The 15,743-nt window shown below is 38.1% G+C and overlaps 2 protein-coding genes and 1 pseudogene across 4 annotated transcripts in view; 1 reads left to right on the top strand and 2 right to left on the bottom strand.

The window, feature by feature from the left end:
* The window catches only part of SGTB (small glutamine rich tetratricopeptide repeat co-chaperone beta), a 50,819-nt gene extending 39,782 nt beyond the window's left edge, over window positions 1–11,037 (bottom strand). For both annotated transcript variants that reach the window (XM_079144884.1, XM_079144885.1), the window contains exons 1-4: window positions 10,820–11,037; window positions 9,587–9,706; window positions 4,070–4,173; window positions 566–635 (exon numbers count right to left, since the gene is read on the bottom strand). In XM_079144884.1, coding sequence (XP_079001010.1) covers window positions 566–635; window positions 4,070–4,173; window positions 9,587–9,686 — 274 coding nt within the window. In that variant the 5' untranslated portion in view covers window positions 9,687–9,706; window positions 10,820–11,037. The remainder of the gene's footprint in view (window positions 1–565; window positions 636–4,069; window positions 4,174–9,586; window positions 9,707–10,819) is intronic.
* The window catches only part of LOC306664130 (high mobility group protein B1-like), a 642,241-nt pseudogene that overhangs the window by 132,854 nt on the left and 493,644 nt on the right, over window positions 1–15,743 (bottom strand). The window lies entirely within an intron of this gene.
* NLN (neurolysin) overlaps window positions 11,104–15,743 on the top strand; it is a 103,454-nt gene continuing 98,814 nt past the window's right edge. Inside the window, exon 1 of the mRNA XM_079144876.1 lies at window positions 11,104–11,327. Coding sequence (XP_079001002.1) covers window positions 11,287–11,327 — 41 coding nt within the window. The 5' untranslated portion in view covers window positions 11,104–11,286. The remainder of the gene's footprint in view (window positions 11,328–15,743) is intronic.

Genomic DNA, 15,743 nt, shown 5'->3' with positions numbered 1-15,743 from the left:
AGAACAAGTATTATAGGACTGACCTGGCTTTCCTCTATAGCTTAACCGAACTGATGTGATAGAAAAATTGAACACAGAGCTTCAACATGATTTATTGATTAAAATGAAAAATGCTTCATTAGTCTGCTATTAGAAAATTCTATAATGTAAAAATCAAGTGTGCTAGCTAGCAAGTCATGCACCATATACATGCATTAACAAATTTCAAAGAACTCAATAACACCAAATATATGAAAGTTAAAATAATACTAAAAATTATTTTTCTCTTTTTGATTAAACATAGAGAATAATATGGGATCCTAGGGTTCAAGTAGCAAATACAGTTACAAGTGAACAGCCCTTACTGGAAGTTTTACAAGATCTCTGCTTCTCTTCACGCTTCTACTGCCCACATGGCATTCTATATTTCTAAACTTTTCATCTGTCGCATCCATTTCTACTTCATAAATGCCATATGCATAATTCAGTCTTGGCAGTGTAAACCAGACTCGCATCAACTCACAGTTATTTTGTCCACCATGTGGAAAGTTTTACTAAATAAATAACTTCTGTATGAAATGCTTACCTTCATCTTTTAATTGGTCAGCTTTCCCCACATCTTCAGGCACTGAGTTTGAAAGGGGTAGAATATCATTCTGAAATTAAATAAAAATCAATATACTTCTCTTTAGCTACATAGACTTCCCAGAGTATTATAAGTAATCTAATAAAATACCCACATTTTAGTAATTTATCTGTAATTCTATTTCATTAACTCTAACATCAAAATAAAAGTGTTAATATAAAAACTAGGGAAAATTCCTCTCACATACTTATATTAGAAATATGAGCCTGGCACGATGGTGCATGCCTGTAATCCTAGCAGCTTGGGAGGCTGAGGCAGGACAATTGTGAATTCAAAGCCAGCCTGAACAACTTGGTGAGGCCCTAAGCAACTCAGTGAAACCCTGTCTCTAATAAAATACAAAAAAAGGGCTGGGGATGTGGCTCAGTGGTTAAGTTCCCCTGAGTTCAATTCCTAGTACCCAAACAACAAAAAAGAAAAGAAAAGAAAAGAAAGGAAGAAAGGAAGGAAGGAAGGAAGGAAGACATGACTCTGTTGAGTTTTTCTAAATAAGACAACTATAAATCAAATTTTTAAAATTCTGCTTTCCTTATACTTAGTAGTTCCACATCATGAGCAAAAAAATGGAATTTTTATATAAAGAATAAGAATAGAAATATAATGACAGGATTATTTATATTAGTGAAACTTTTAAAGCAAAATGTTTAATATACTGTCAAAGAGATATACCAAGTCAAAAATCAGTTTACCAAAATAGAAAAATAGCATTTATAATACAAACATTATCCCTGTGCATGCTCACACATGGATGCATACACATACATATTTAAAAACAACTAGAAAAATGTATCCCAAAAAGTTCACAGTAGTAATACTTAAAGATGAAACTTTCAGTCTCTTCTATCTTTCCATTTGTCCAAATTTTCAAAACTACAAGCATATATTAATTCCATAAGATTAAAAACAGCATAAAATTTTGGTTTAGCACCTACTATCATCTTCAAACTTCTTTTGCATTAAAAAGGTTCAAACTGTGGGTTCTTATAAAAACAAAATTCATAATATCTTGAGTGGTACTGGGAACCCAAATGTATTTTTTCATTTTTGAAAGACTGCTTTAAAAATTGCATTATTTTAAAACATGACTCTGAAATTCAAAATAAGTCTACAATTTGGGGCTGGAATGTAGCTCAGTGGCAAAGCACCTGCCTCGCATTTGCAAAGCCCTGAGTTCTACCTCCAGTTCCAAAAGATAAAAAGACAAAAAAATAAAGTAAGTCTACAATTTTCAGAAAAAGCATAATTTGGAGTTACTATGCCTATTTACTACATTTAAAATAAATCTACTATTACCTTTCTCTTTAGACTAAAATTTCAATAAAATTGATAGATCTAACATTGGAAATATACTTGGCAAATTGAACACAAATATTCAAAAGTGCAAAACTACTGACAAAGAATACGGTTTTCTCCTTATATTTTAAAAAAATCTTTCTTTAATAATCAGTTTTCCAAAGCATAAAATATTGGGAAAAAATCACAGAAACAAAATGGGAACCTTTGTAAGTAGAGATCACTACTTAAAACTGTAGTTCAAAGACACATTGGTACCCAACAGTATTTGCTTTTAGGATTCCTTCCATTTAAAATCTTACAGCAAGTCTAGGCAGTTTGTAAATTTTTCTAAAAAGTGAATGTTTGGGGTTTTAAAAAGGCATTTAAAAAAATTGTAACTTATTCTGTCTTCCAGATGTTTCTTAACTATTTTAGTAAAATTCCCATAGTTTCATAATTTGTAATTCTCATTCATTGAATAAGCCTGAGAGCTCGTGATATAAGGGCAAATGTCACATATTTTAAGGTAATGAATCTACTTAGGATATTTATAAACTTTATGGTGGTGGGGGTTAGGTGGAGCAAAAAAGCAATATCCTAAAATTAAAATGACGGACAGAACATTCAACTACACTTTGGTGAGACAAATAATTTCTTTAATTATAACAGTGATGATGCTGCTTCAGTTAGGTTTTAAACTTTTTCTACAATGCCCTATTAACAGACAAATACAAAATAAAGTCATAGCTGTAAAACAGAACTCCTAAAAGGTGATATCACAACATTACTGCAGATAGATTAGGGAGTTAGTTTTAATAAATATGTTTTTTAAATATTATGCAACAAATTTCTTATGATTAAATGCAATCTGAGAGCGAGAACAAGAGAGAAAGAGAGCTTTATTCCAACAGAGTGTAAATGTCAATTGGAGCTTCAGGAAAGGTCAAAAAAAGAAGTTCAGATCTCTTCAGCATGAAGTCAATGGTGACAGAAGCTAAATTGTGAGCAAATTCAAGTGCTGCCTCAAGCACAGGCCTCAGGCACCTGAGAATAAGAAGGTTTACTTCAGTCACCGTCCCATCTAGTCACTTACACAGGGTTCCCTCAGGAGGCCACAGCCCAGAAAATAAAGAACCACAGTCCACCTTAACCAAAGGATAGAAGAAGGGAGTTCCCTGTGAGGAACAGAGAGACACACCACCATCTCCTCACATCATGTCACATAAATAAAATTCACCTGTTGGATGAATTAATGTATGACTGCAATACTCTTTCCAAGTATAAAAGAAAGGTATAGCTTACTGTCAAATTAACATCTTCATTGCAACTCTAAGAACTCTTCTTTCCAACAAATGCTAGAAACAGCCTGGAAAAATCTAGCTACATGTGATACTGTCAGCAATGTCTATTGTAAGCTAAAGCATATACTACCTGTATCAGCCTCACTCTTGAATTCTTCATTTTGTACTAGAAAGAGCTAGAAAAACAGTAGGTGTTCATAAGGCACTAAAATACAATGAAAAACAACATGGAGCGGGGGTCACCCTGAGGCCCTACACTCTCTAACCTGAAAAGTTTCAATGTTGTGGCTTATGTTTCCCAAAAAGGTCAGACATCAAATTTGGGTTTCAGTTTCAGTTTTGCACAGTGACTCTGAACCTTTCTCTGTTTTATAGAGCCCCATCAATGATGAAATTTAGTGAAATATGCTTTAGAAATGATTTCAGATTAGTCTATTTTTACATAGTTGCTTTCCAGACCTTAAAACTTTTAGCTTATAGTCCATGTTTTAGGGGAATGTCAGTTCAGATGTCAGAAATCTAAAAATACTCATATTGTAAAAGATCGTTAAAAGTCAACCAAGGGGGCTGGGGAGATAGCTCAGTCGGTAGAGTGCTTGCCTTGTAAGCACAAGGCCCTGGGTTCGATCCTCAGCACCCCAAAAAAAAAAGTCAACCAAGATATATCATTAAATAAAAGAAAGTAAGAGGATAAGAATAGTTACTAATAAAAAAAACTAAAGCATATTACATCTGTTGTTTTAAATCCCAAATTCTATCCATATAAACAATCAGTTAATTACTTATAGACCTGGCCCTTTGATGATGAACAATCCAACATAAAATTATACTTACATCAGTTACTAATGAGAAAACAATGACAACATACCTTACAGAAGGAATTCGTGAACATTTCTGTCAAAGGCTGTGAAACTGCTAGATGTGTATCTTCTGAGCTGATCTTAAAAACTGTCTCCAAGCATTGAATTGCAACTTGAAACAAATTTTAATAGTGAAAACAATTAGCAACTTAAAGAAATGATGAAAGCACTGCACTCTGTGGTAATCAGTATTTATGATCACAGAATATGAGGAAAACTAAATAGTTCAGCTGCATTCAAATTTCTGTTTATAGACCAGCTACTGAGGGGAAGAAAACTTGATTTCTAATGCCTCACTAAAAGATAAACGTTATCTAGAATATAATTTCTGAATATATATACAGTACATCATATTTTGTTGAAGGCTACCAGAAAAAAGAGCAAGTCATCAACAACTAGCTCTCCACTACTAATATTTAATTAACCACTTGGGTTTTAATGCCTTGAACAAATAAAATATTACCTGTTTTTAAAATATGAGAAATAGAATTATCAATCTGATTTAAAATAATGAAAGAAACAATCCCTGACACGAAGAATTAAGTATTAATCCTGGTATACATATATGAAGAAAAGTCAGTTTTAAAAATTCATTCATACATGCAAATTTACCAAGGACCTACTACATGTAAGATGCTGTTCTAAGGTAGCAGGAAAACTTAACAGAAGCAAACAGAAAAAAAATCACTGTCCACATGATGAATAGTTTACACTTATTAGCAGTAGGGAGAAGAATACAATAAGTTAAATCAACAGCCTGTTGAATGGGGACAGGTACCTCATTCATTTTTGGTGCAGGACAAGAGAACTGGTTGGAACACATTGGGTGCTAAGACATGGTGTGAGATGATGTTAGAAAGGCAAATTTGGTGCATTCACAGTAAGGAAGCTAATTTGGCAGAAACCAAAGAAAAATGTAAGTGTACAATATATCATAGAAATCCAAATTATATAAATCCTTTAAACAATGACTAAGTAACATGAGGAGTCACTGCAACACTGCAAGATTCTGAGTGGAGAAAAGATCAAATCTGACATATTCTTTTTGTGGGGTACCAGGGCTTGAAATCAGGGGTACTTAACCACTGAGCCACAAGCCCAGCCCTTTTTATTTTTTTATTTTGAGACGGTTTTGGTAGGTTGCTTTGGGCCTCACTGTTGCTGAGGCTGGCTCTGAACTCATAATCCTCCTATCTCAGCCTCCTGAGCCACTGGGATTACAGGCATGCATCACTGTGCCTGGCTCTAATAGACTTCTTTAAAGTTAACTTTGCCAAAATAGATCCTCCCACCTAAAATCTGTTCTGTCCACAACCTCTCTATTTCAGTGATAGCAGCTACAGTTTGTCCTTTGCTCAGGCCAAAAATTGGGTGTTATTCTGCATTCTTCTTTTTCTTATATGCTTCATTGAATAATCAATAAATCCTATTGGCTGTACCTCAAAATATGTCTAGAGCCTGTTCACATCTTACCATCTCCACTGATGTCACTCCTAGTTAGGACATAGTCTTTTTTTTTTTTTTTTCCTGTTGTATTATGATCACCCCTAATTAGTCTGCTTGCTTCTATTCTTGCTCCTTAGACTATTTAAACACAACTACTAGTGATCTTTTAAGACTGTGTCAGATTTGCTGGGCGTGGTGGCACACACCTTGTTATGGTTTGGATATGAGGTATCCCCCAAAAGCTCAAGTGTGAGACAATGCAAGAAGGTTTGGAGGAGAAATAATTAGGTTAGAGCATTAGCCTAATCAGTGAATTGATCCCTCATGGGATTAACTCAGTGATAACTGGAGGCGGTGGGGTATAGCTGGAGGAAGTGGCTCAAAGGGTGTGGGACTAGGCAGTATGTATTTTGTATCTGGAGGGTGGGGTTTTCTGTCTCTCTGCTTTCTGATCATCATGTGAGCTGGTTCCCTCTGTCACACTTTTCTGCCATGATGTCCCACCTCAACTCCACAAGCCTCAAGGAATGGAACCTGCTGTCTCTGGATTGAGACCTCTGAAACCATGAGCCCTTAAATGAACTTTTCTTCCCTCAAATTGTTCTGATCAGATCTTAGAGACCCTGTCTCTAAGTAAAATACAAAATAGGGCTAAGGATGTGGCTCAGTGATTGAGTGTCCCTGATGCAATCCCTGGTACCCCCCAACAAAAAAAGAAATCTATTAGACTTATAAGTGGAGATAACTTGTAAAACAGTTGGATATAAAAGTCCAGGGTTCAAAAGAAAGTTCTGGATTAAGGGTACAACTTTGAGACATTTCAGCACATAAACTCAGGATATTTGAGGCCAAACAAGCTAATAATATCACTGAAGATGAGTGTTAATAAAGAAAAAAAAAATCAAGCAATAGACCCTGGGCATGGCAAGTAAGGCAAAAGAAGAGTATCAGGAAAGGAAAAGATAGAGCAAACAATAAGAAAAACAAGATATTATGAAGTGCCCTGGAAACTAAGTGAAGAAAGTATTTGTGAGGAAAAGAGAAGGGAGTGATCATCAACTATTAAGTCAGATAAAGACAGAACTGACTATGGAACTAAACAACATAAAAATCACTAACGACCTTGACGACAGCAGTGTGAATAGAAAGAAATAAGGGCAGGCTTAAGAAAGAACAGAAGAATTGAAGGAAGCAGGTACAGACAACCCTTTCAAATGGTTTTGTTGCAAAGGGAAACATAAAACTAGGCAGCTAATTTGGGGGGAGGTAGTATGACAAGAATATCTGTTGTTTGTTTTTATTTTTTAAAGAAGGGAAAAATAATGGTAAATTTATGTTCTGATGAAAATGAGAGTAGCAAGTGAAAAGACAAAGGTTATAAGACAAAGATGGTAGCATAACTACAGTGATGTGCTGTGGTTGAGATAGGATGGGATCTAGCGTGGCAGCAGAGGGGTTACACTAAGAAAGGAACATGGATGGTCCATCTATGATAATAGTTGAGTAGACAGGCAAGTACTCAGTGTATGGGGAGCTCTTTCCTGCCTCTGTCTCTATCTCTGTCTGCTTCCTGGCTGCCATGAGCACATCATACCCTCTGGCCATGATGCTCTGCCTCACCGCAGGTCCTAAAGCAATGGAGCCAGCCAATCTCTGAAATCTCTGAAACCCTGAACCAAAATAAATCTTTGTTCCCCTAAATTGTTTCTCTCTGGTATTTGTCACACCAATGAAAAGCTGACTAACACAGATGGATTCAAAGAATTGTTGGGGTAGAGATTCTAGAAGGTGTGAGCTAGAAAGATTGGCAGTTATGACAGTAAAGTGTTTAGGACAGATTATGAGAGGAATGCAATTTGGGAAATAGAAAGATTAGGGAAAGGTTTCTCAATCTCAGCATACTGACATTTTAGAACAGATAATCCCTTATTCTCAGGGGCTGTCCCAGGCTTTTAGTGTTTACCAGCATCCATGGTCTCTAATACTAGATGCTAGTAATATCAGACTCCAAGGTTGTGATAACCAAAAATGCCTACAGACTTTGCAAAATCACTCGAGTTCAGAACCACTGGCCTGGGGTATAACTAAGTTGTTGAGATCACTGGAGGAGAAAGATCAAGAACTGAGAAATAAGAAAACTGAAATAATCATCCATGAATCTAGCAGAATTGTCAAGAGTTCAGACAGTAGTAGTGCTTGAGACAGTGACAATTAACAGGAACCACCACAACAAAGGAAGCAGACAGAGCTGGGCACAATGGCATGTGCCTGTAGACTCAACTAGAGGCCAAGGCAGAAGAATCACTGCCTTGGTGTCTGAGACCAGCCTAGATAATACACTGAGATCCCCTTTCAAAAAATAACTAAAAATAGCCAGGTACAGTAGTACACAACTATAATCCCATAGGCGCAAGAGGACAGCAAGTTCAAAGCTAGCCTCAGCAACTTAGCAAGACCCTGTCTCAAAATAAAAATAAGCAGGGCTGGGATGTGGCTCAGTAGTTAAGCACCCCAGGGTTTACTCTGTGGTACCAAACAAATAAAAATAAAAATAAGGGCGATGTCAGTAGACGATAACAATTAAGAGGAGTGGCTGACAATCTAATAATGATGATATACCAGCATCGCAATAGTGGTAAAGCTGGCAGTAGAATGGAACCTTTTTTCCTAGGGCTTTTATAAATGTCTAGAAGGTGGGCTGACACCTCCACATGATTTCATGTTCAATTAAATTAGACTCACAGAGTCAAAAATAGGGGTCAGTCACAAACAATTGGCACTATTTCTGACTGCCATATATAACAAACAGCTGAAGGCACATATTTTTGGCTGAATACTAGCCTAAAAATAGAATGTAACATCTTGGTTTTTAAAATACTTTCCGTTTTCTTTCCAGCCCTTAAAAACATTATACTGCCTTTGATTAGAAAAGTAACATCTTTTATTAAATGATTGCATTTACTTGTTTGCTACAGAATAATCATAACCAACATTTTCCTTAGATAACCAATCACCCTTACCCTCATACAGTCTGACCATCAAAGGAGGACAAAAAGACTAATATTAAATGAACTGATTTTCAGCATTCTCCAACTGTGCATCACCTGCTGCTCTCACAGTCACCTGAAAAGACATTATCTCACCAGACTGCAAGCAGATTTAGAGCAAATGCCCAATTTTCATCCCCACCTCCTTAAAAGATATTTATAAGGGAAGTACTCAAAATTAATAGATGTGCTCCCTTTGTAGAAGCAGCAGCTTCAAGATGGTAAATTCAAACTGTACTCTTATATATTAAGTTCCCCCAGAGTACTCTTATTGCAATAATTAAGTCTTTAGACCACAAGGAAGCCAGGTTCACTGAACTTCCACAAGCCCATCTGCAGAATTCCATCTTGTTATGGTTATACTAAATTTAAAATTTTATAATGCATAAACATGAAGCACAAAGATGGTGTCAAGGAACCATATGATGCTATCGTCTAAGTCCTGCTCAACTTTAGATTCCTGAATGCAATATTTAAAGCTAACACAAGACAAAAATGAAATCCTCTCACTTCAAGTCCCAAAGTAGGCACATGTCAGAGTTCACCAATGGTATGATTATTTAGACTTTTATATAGTACTATTACAAGAACTAAGGTATTATAATGAACTATTCTAAACTGGATACTTTCCTATTAGAAAAAGGAGAAAACAGAATCTTCTGGGTAAGAACTGGAATTAAAATCTCAGTTTTGTCACTTATCAGTTGTTATGTTTCTTAAAAGTATCTGCTTTAATTTTCTCCGTTGTTAAATGGGAATTCTACTAACTTAGTCACTGTGAAGAAAACACTCCCTATAATACAAATAGCACAGTTCCAACAGAATAATTGTTTAGTATATGAACAACAGCCCTCTTATTTTGTTAATTAAGACAGAACAAGCTTCAGAGAATGGAAATAAGATAATCTTATAGTTAAGCCTCTCCATTTGCAAGATCAACAAAATATGATTTTTAATAACATAAAAAATTGGGCTTATAACTATTGTATCATTTATTTATAAGACAAATAAACATAAAGAATAGGAACCTACCTTCCAAACTTTCTTGTTCATCAGAAGTATAAGCATCCATCTGACTTTGTTCCCGTAAGAAACGAATAACTGCATAAACTAGGTGCTTGATAGATGACATTTTAGGACCTTAAACACTTCCTTGATAAGAAAAATGAAAACACTGAACACACTTATTTTAAAGAATCATTGAGGAAAGTTACGAATTATAAAGGTAATAAATAGCAAGATTTACATATTACATTAAAGGTTAAAAAAAAACCTGCATTACCTTGAGTTCTTCTTTTTAAAGAGTCAAGAGAGTACAAAGTATTGTTATGGTAATTTATACCATTTTTATTTAAACCCAGTAGTATTAGACTATGTTAAATTTTCCATCAGTAATTTTTTTTCAAAATAAGTATAACAAGCATAGACTCTCACTGTTATCTTCACTATATGGTACAGATATTGGAAAGGAAAGGAGTACGGATATAGATGTAGAAATACCCCTAAAGGCCTCAGTACTAAGTTGAGGGCTGTTTCATCCTGCTGACTCAGAAGATGATCCACAAGGCGCATCTTCCTCTGTTTCATGAGTTTTTTAAAAACGTATTAATAATTTATACTCCACTTACTTTTGTAGGTTGAGAATTATTTACTGAGAAAATACACTTAAGAATGGTGTTCAACCACTAAGAATCATTCTTGATAAAAGGCATTTCAACTTAATCCACGGACATGTCAAGCAATTATTGCCTAAACCGATGAATACTACAAACCCATCAGCGCTGTCTGCAGTCGCTGGAAGCCCCTGGTCGTGTTCATTCACAAGGAATACTATCGCATCCAAAAAGTGGCGCAGGGCCAGCCAGCATTAATGGCTTATTTCCACTAAATCGCATCATCCATCTGCTCCCCAGGTTCCCTAATTCAAAGCCAGGGTGTGGTAACGCCGCTAGGATGTTTATTACTTGTAAGCTTATTTTAAAGGCGAACCCAGCCTCTAGGCCATAGGGTTATTACAAATACTAAATAAGGCCCCGGGGCCGAAGGTGAAAACAGATGGGGGGAAAGGGGGCCACCGAGGGAAAGGAGATGTGCAACCCCCTCCAGGCTTCTCCTCCTACCTCTCCTCCGAGCACATCCACCTCCCACTCCAATCTTCCTCCCCTTCAGTACCCGGCCTTGCCTCAGCCCTGTCGGGGTTTGCAGCGGTGCAGGCCTCCGTCTGGGGCTGCAGAGACGCACCCTTTCCAGACAGAAGCCCCTTACCAAGCAAGAGGTCGCGAGACGACGGCTGCGGGCCCGGGGGCGTCCGTAAGCCGGGCCGCCGGCGCCTGGTCCTCAAGGCTGGTGCTTGGCTCGGGATCGCAGCACTGGCCGCTGTCGCCCAAACTTCCCGGCTCCCGCGCCACCGCCGCCGCCCCCTCAGCCCACCCGGCTGCGCGCTTGGCTCGAGGCCGCTGGGTCTCGCCGGGTCCGCCCCTGGGGCGGCGCAGGACGCGCGGGGCGGAGCGCGGGGCGGACCCGGGCGGAGCGCGGGGCGGGCCGCAGTGGGCGCCGGCGTGGGGCTGCAGCACGTGGGAGGGCGCTGGCAGGGCCGCCGTCGCCGCAGTTCCGCCGTGGCCTTCTGCGCTAGGCCCACTCTCCTGTGCCTGGCGCCCGACTTCGCCGCCCGCCTCGGTCGCCCCCAGACCCTAAGACCACGCACCCGCCACTACCGGCCTCTCGGCGTGCCCATGATCGCCCGGTGCCTTTCGGCTGTGCGAGGCCTCCACAGGTACTTCCGTGCGCGGGTTAACCTTGACCGTGGGCAGGGCGGGGTCTTCTGCCCGGTTAATGCAGGCGCCCTGGAGCGGCCTTTCTCCTGCCACACTCCTGGGAACCCCCCTGCTCACGGCCTTCCCGGGCGAAGCCTTAGGGACACCTGAAAGGGCTACCTGGAGCCACCTTTCCTTCCTCGGTTCCCTCGGGAGGGCAGCCATCCCCCTTTGTTTGGGACTGCCTTTGCGGCAGTCAGCTGGACAGGTCACAGACCCAGCCCAAAATGAATGCGGACAGATGGGCTGGTTACGAAAATGCTTTCACTTTGTCCTCTACCCAGAACTGCAGACCTGACATTAAAAGTGCCGCAGCTGTAGACTCAGGAATAAGGATTCTCGTTTCCCCCTCATTCACATCATTAGCGTTCCAGTCGTTTAATGTGTGTGTGCGTGTGTGTGTGTGTATATATATACACACACACACACGCACACACGAAACCGCTTTGGTTTTGCTGCCTATTTCCGTCCGTACTTTTTAATTGCTTTTTTATTTTCCTCCTCCCCATAAAACAAATATTCTACCTATTGTCGGGACACATTGACTTGGCCCACAATTACTCCTTGGACATGGCTTGGGGCAGTCTTGGTCGCTGTTTTGAATTGCTCCCTAACCACACCCCTCTGCAACGGACCAGTAGCAAGATGGTGAGAAAATTAAATTCTTTGCACGGATGCTCTGGTTTTCGGAAACAATGAGGCCACCACCCCCATACCCAAATCTGTCCAGAACTGTAAAGCCAAACGAAGGTTCAATAGAAAAAAGGAAGGTGTGTTTTGTCCTCGATAACTACAAAACTGCTTTGAAACATGTCATCATTTAAGCTTTGTACAGTTTTCGGTGGCCACTCAATTGTGTGGAGCTTTGTGTTGCTCACTCCTGTGGAGTTATTGTACATCCAGGAGACAATAGTAATTATAAAGAGTTAATGCGATGATTGTGAACATATTTTAGGCTGTCTTTTTTGCTAGTCTCCACACTGGAAGTATTATTGCTGGCAAATGAAATTGTACCCAAATGAAGATCTTCACATAATGCAGGTGTAAGGAGAGAAAAATTCATCATATAAGAGTGGTTCTTAAGCTTTTTAAATCTCAGGGTCCCTTTAGATCTCAAAAATTGCAAACAACCTAAGATTGATGTGGGTTATATCTGCCCATATATACCATATCAGAAATTAAAGCTGGGACATTTTTTCAGTACTCAATAGTTTATAAACAGTAATAAATGTATTACATGCATAAGTATGTTGTTTAGCCATTCATCTGTCAGTACACTCTTGGGTTGCTTCTGCCTTTTGGCTGTTGAATAATGGTGCTATGATCATTGGTGTGTAACTGTGTTTCAGTCTGCTTTCACTTCTTTAGGATATATATCTAGATGTGGAAAATGCTGGATTATATGGTAATGCTAAGTTTAATATTTTGAGGAACCACAATACTATTTTCTGTAGTGTGTGTCATTTACATTTCCATCAGTAATGCACAAGGATTCCTATTTCTTAACTTCTTCACCAACACTTATTTGTAGTTTTTGATAATAATCATTCTAGGAATATGATCATTTTGAATTTTTGCAAAACTACTGTATGGCAATACAAGATAGTTAGATTGTTACATTTGCTTCTGCAATTGATTTGACTTTTTTATTTTGATTTAGGAAGATGAGGAAAATCCCTCTTCACACTCTTGTAGTTGGAAAGAGAAATTGTTTAATAGCTTTTTATCACATCAAAGTTCAACAAATGGTAGTTTGAAAAAGTTTAATTGCAAACTGGAATCTGAAACTATGTCAGTGTGCTTTTCTGTTACATTAAAATTCACTGGGGTATCCTAAATTGTTTAATGTATCTTCTACTCTTTTGTGATTTTATAACATCAAACATAGGTCATTTGGAAATTAGTGGTTACTGTGTCCTATAGGTCTTCCTAATGTTTACCTGTTTCATTATACAATACCAAACAGTCACATTCCTTAATGTCCTTATCAATCTTAGAAATGTTTTTAAGTGTTGGAAAGCTGTCAAGCTCACGTGGCAGAAAAGATTTTCCAAACCTCTAATTTTCATTTGAAAGCTAGAATTTTATCATTAGCAACACAAACTGTCAGGTTTTTTTTTTTTTTCCCCTTGAAGTGACAGTCTCACTTTGTAACATTTTTGACAGAACTTCTGCCAAATATTTAAGTCAGAATAACCCTGATTTGTCTGAAAGTAGTTTAATCAAGTAAAAATGGTGCTCCATGGGCTGGGGTTGGGGTTCAGTGATAGACTGCTTGCTGGCATATGTGAGGCACTGGGTTCAATTCTCAGCACTGCATATAAGAAAATAAAATAAAGGTCCAACAACAACTAAAAAAAAGATTGGAAGAGATGGCTGTTTAAAAAAAATGGTGCTCCATTAAAAAAAAAAAAAAGGCAACAGTTTTAGCTCACAATTCAGTTGCACAAGTACTTTTGAATTGGACAACCAAATCCTTTGGACAATGGTTATACTTAAGTGTGCAGCAGAAATGCTTTGTATGTACTTGTACTCATATACATTAAGGGCTGAGATTTCATAAAATTCATAATTTTTACTATTTCATCGAAGACATTCTAAAGTGAAACTGATATTTTTAGCATGAGATGAGGTGGTAAAGAATACAACTGCTCATACAGTTTGGTGCCTCTGCCTTGATTGGTGCTAAGGGGCCAACAGTTTTTTCCATCATTCTTTTTCATCATCAGTACAATGTCAATAAAATTTTTATAAAAAAGATGGTTTTATATCAAATTTTTTTAACTTCTGATCCATCTCCATACCTCTGTTCTCAATTTGTAGACCACTTTTTGAAAACTGCTGGTATGTGCTATCCAAATTCTTTCTTTCTTAAGCATTCAATTGTTACCTTTTAGAAACTGGTGATCTATAATATAAACCAACTATATTGTTATTTCAGGACATTTATTGCAGTTAATCATCATATACAGTAGTAGTCCCTAACTTAGGACTTAAGTGACTTAGTCACAGAATTCACTCTTTGTTTCAAGATCTGTATCCTCCAAAAGTTAATACCAGACAACATAGAGGGCCCCTCTCTGTTCTCATGTGTTTTTCCTGTTTGTTCTGACACTTGGGAGTTCATTTTGGTGTGATAGGCGTAACTAGGCTTTTGCTTAACTAACTAGGCTTTCCCTTGGGTGTTCCTATTGGCAGAGCTGCTATACACCCTTCCCAAAGTCACCTTGGCAGCCAGGATCATTGATGGGGGTATTAAGTAAAATTTCTGGATAATAAATGGACTCAAGGTCTGAAGATTGGTTGTAGTTGCTATTCAACTAACTTTTCAACCTGAAGTAAATCATTCACTTCATTGTTACTTTATTTTGCAAAATGAAAAAAACTAGACTAAATTACATCTAAGCTTTTTTTTTTTTAATTGTAAACAAATGAGATACATGTTGTTTCTCTGTACATGGAGTAAAGGCATACCATTTGTGTAATCATAAATTTACATAGGGTAATGTTGTTTGATTCATTCTGTTATTTTTTCCCTTCTCCCCCCCCACCCCTCTTTTCCCTCTATACAGTCCTTCCTTCCTCCATTCTTGCCACCCTCCCTAACCCTTATCCTAAACCTAACCCTAACCCTAACACTAACCCCTCTCACCCCCCATTATGTGTCATCATCCACTTATCAAGCAAGATCATTCGTCCTTTGGTTTTTTGAGATTGGCTTATCTCACTTAGCGTGATATTCTCCAATTTCATCCATTTGCCTGCAAATGCCATAATTTTATCATTCTTTATGGTGGAGTACTATTCCATTGTATATATATGCCACAGTTTCTTTATCCATTCATCAATTGAAGAACATCTAGGTTGGTTCCATAGTCTGGGTATTGTGAATCGAGCAGCTATGAACATTGATGTGGCTTTATCTCTGTAGTATGCTGATTTTAAGTCCTTTGGGTATAGTCCAAGGAGTGGGATAGCTGGGTCAAATGGTGGTTCCATTCCAAGCTTTCTGAGGAATCTCCATACTGCTTTCCAGAGTGGCTGCACTAATTTGCAACCCCACCAGCAAAGTATGAGTGTACCTTTCTCCCCACATCCTCTCCAACACCTATTGTTGCTGTGTTCTTGATAATCGCCATTCTGATTGGGGTGAGATGGAATCTTAGGGTAGTTTTGATTTGCATTTCTCTTATTACTAGAGATGTTGAACATTTTTTCATTTTTTTTCTAACTCTATGTTGCCATATCAATTAAGTCAGGAGAATTTGCCCTCCACCCTCAGCCAGATTGCATAGCATGTGAGCCAAGCAAAATTGAATATGTATCACAGGATGAAGGATGGATGGCATTCTCAGGACTGCATATAAATAAATAAA

Source organism: Sciurus vulgaris (genome assembly GCF_902686455.1).
Source record: "Sciurus vulgaris genome assembly, chromosome: 6".
NCBI lineage: Eukaryota > Metazoa > Chordata > Mammalia > Rodentia > Sciuridae > Sciurus > Sciurus vulgaris.
Note: the sequence above shows the minus strand (reverse complement) of the source record. Positions and strands in the feature narration are given on the sequence as shown.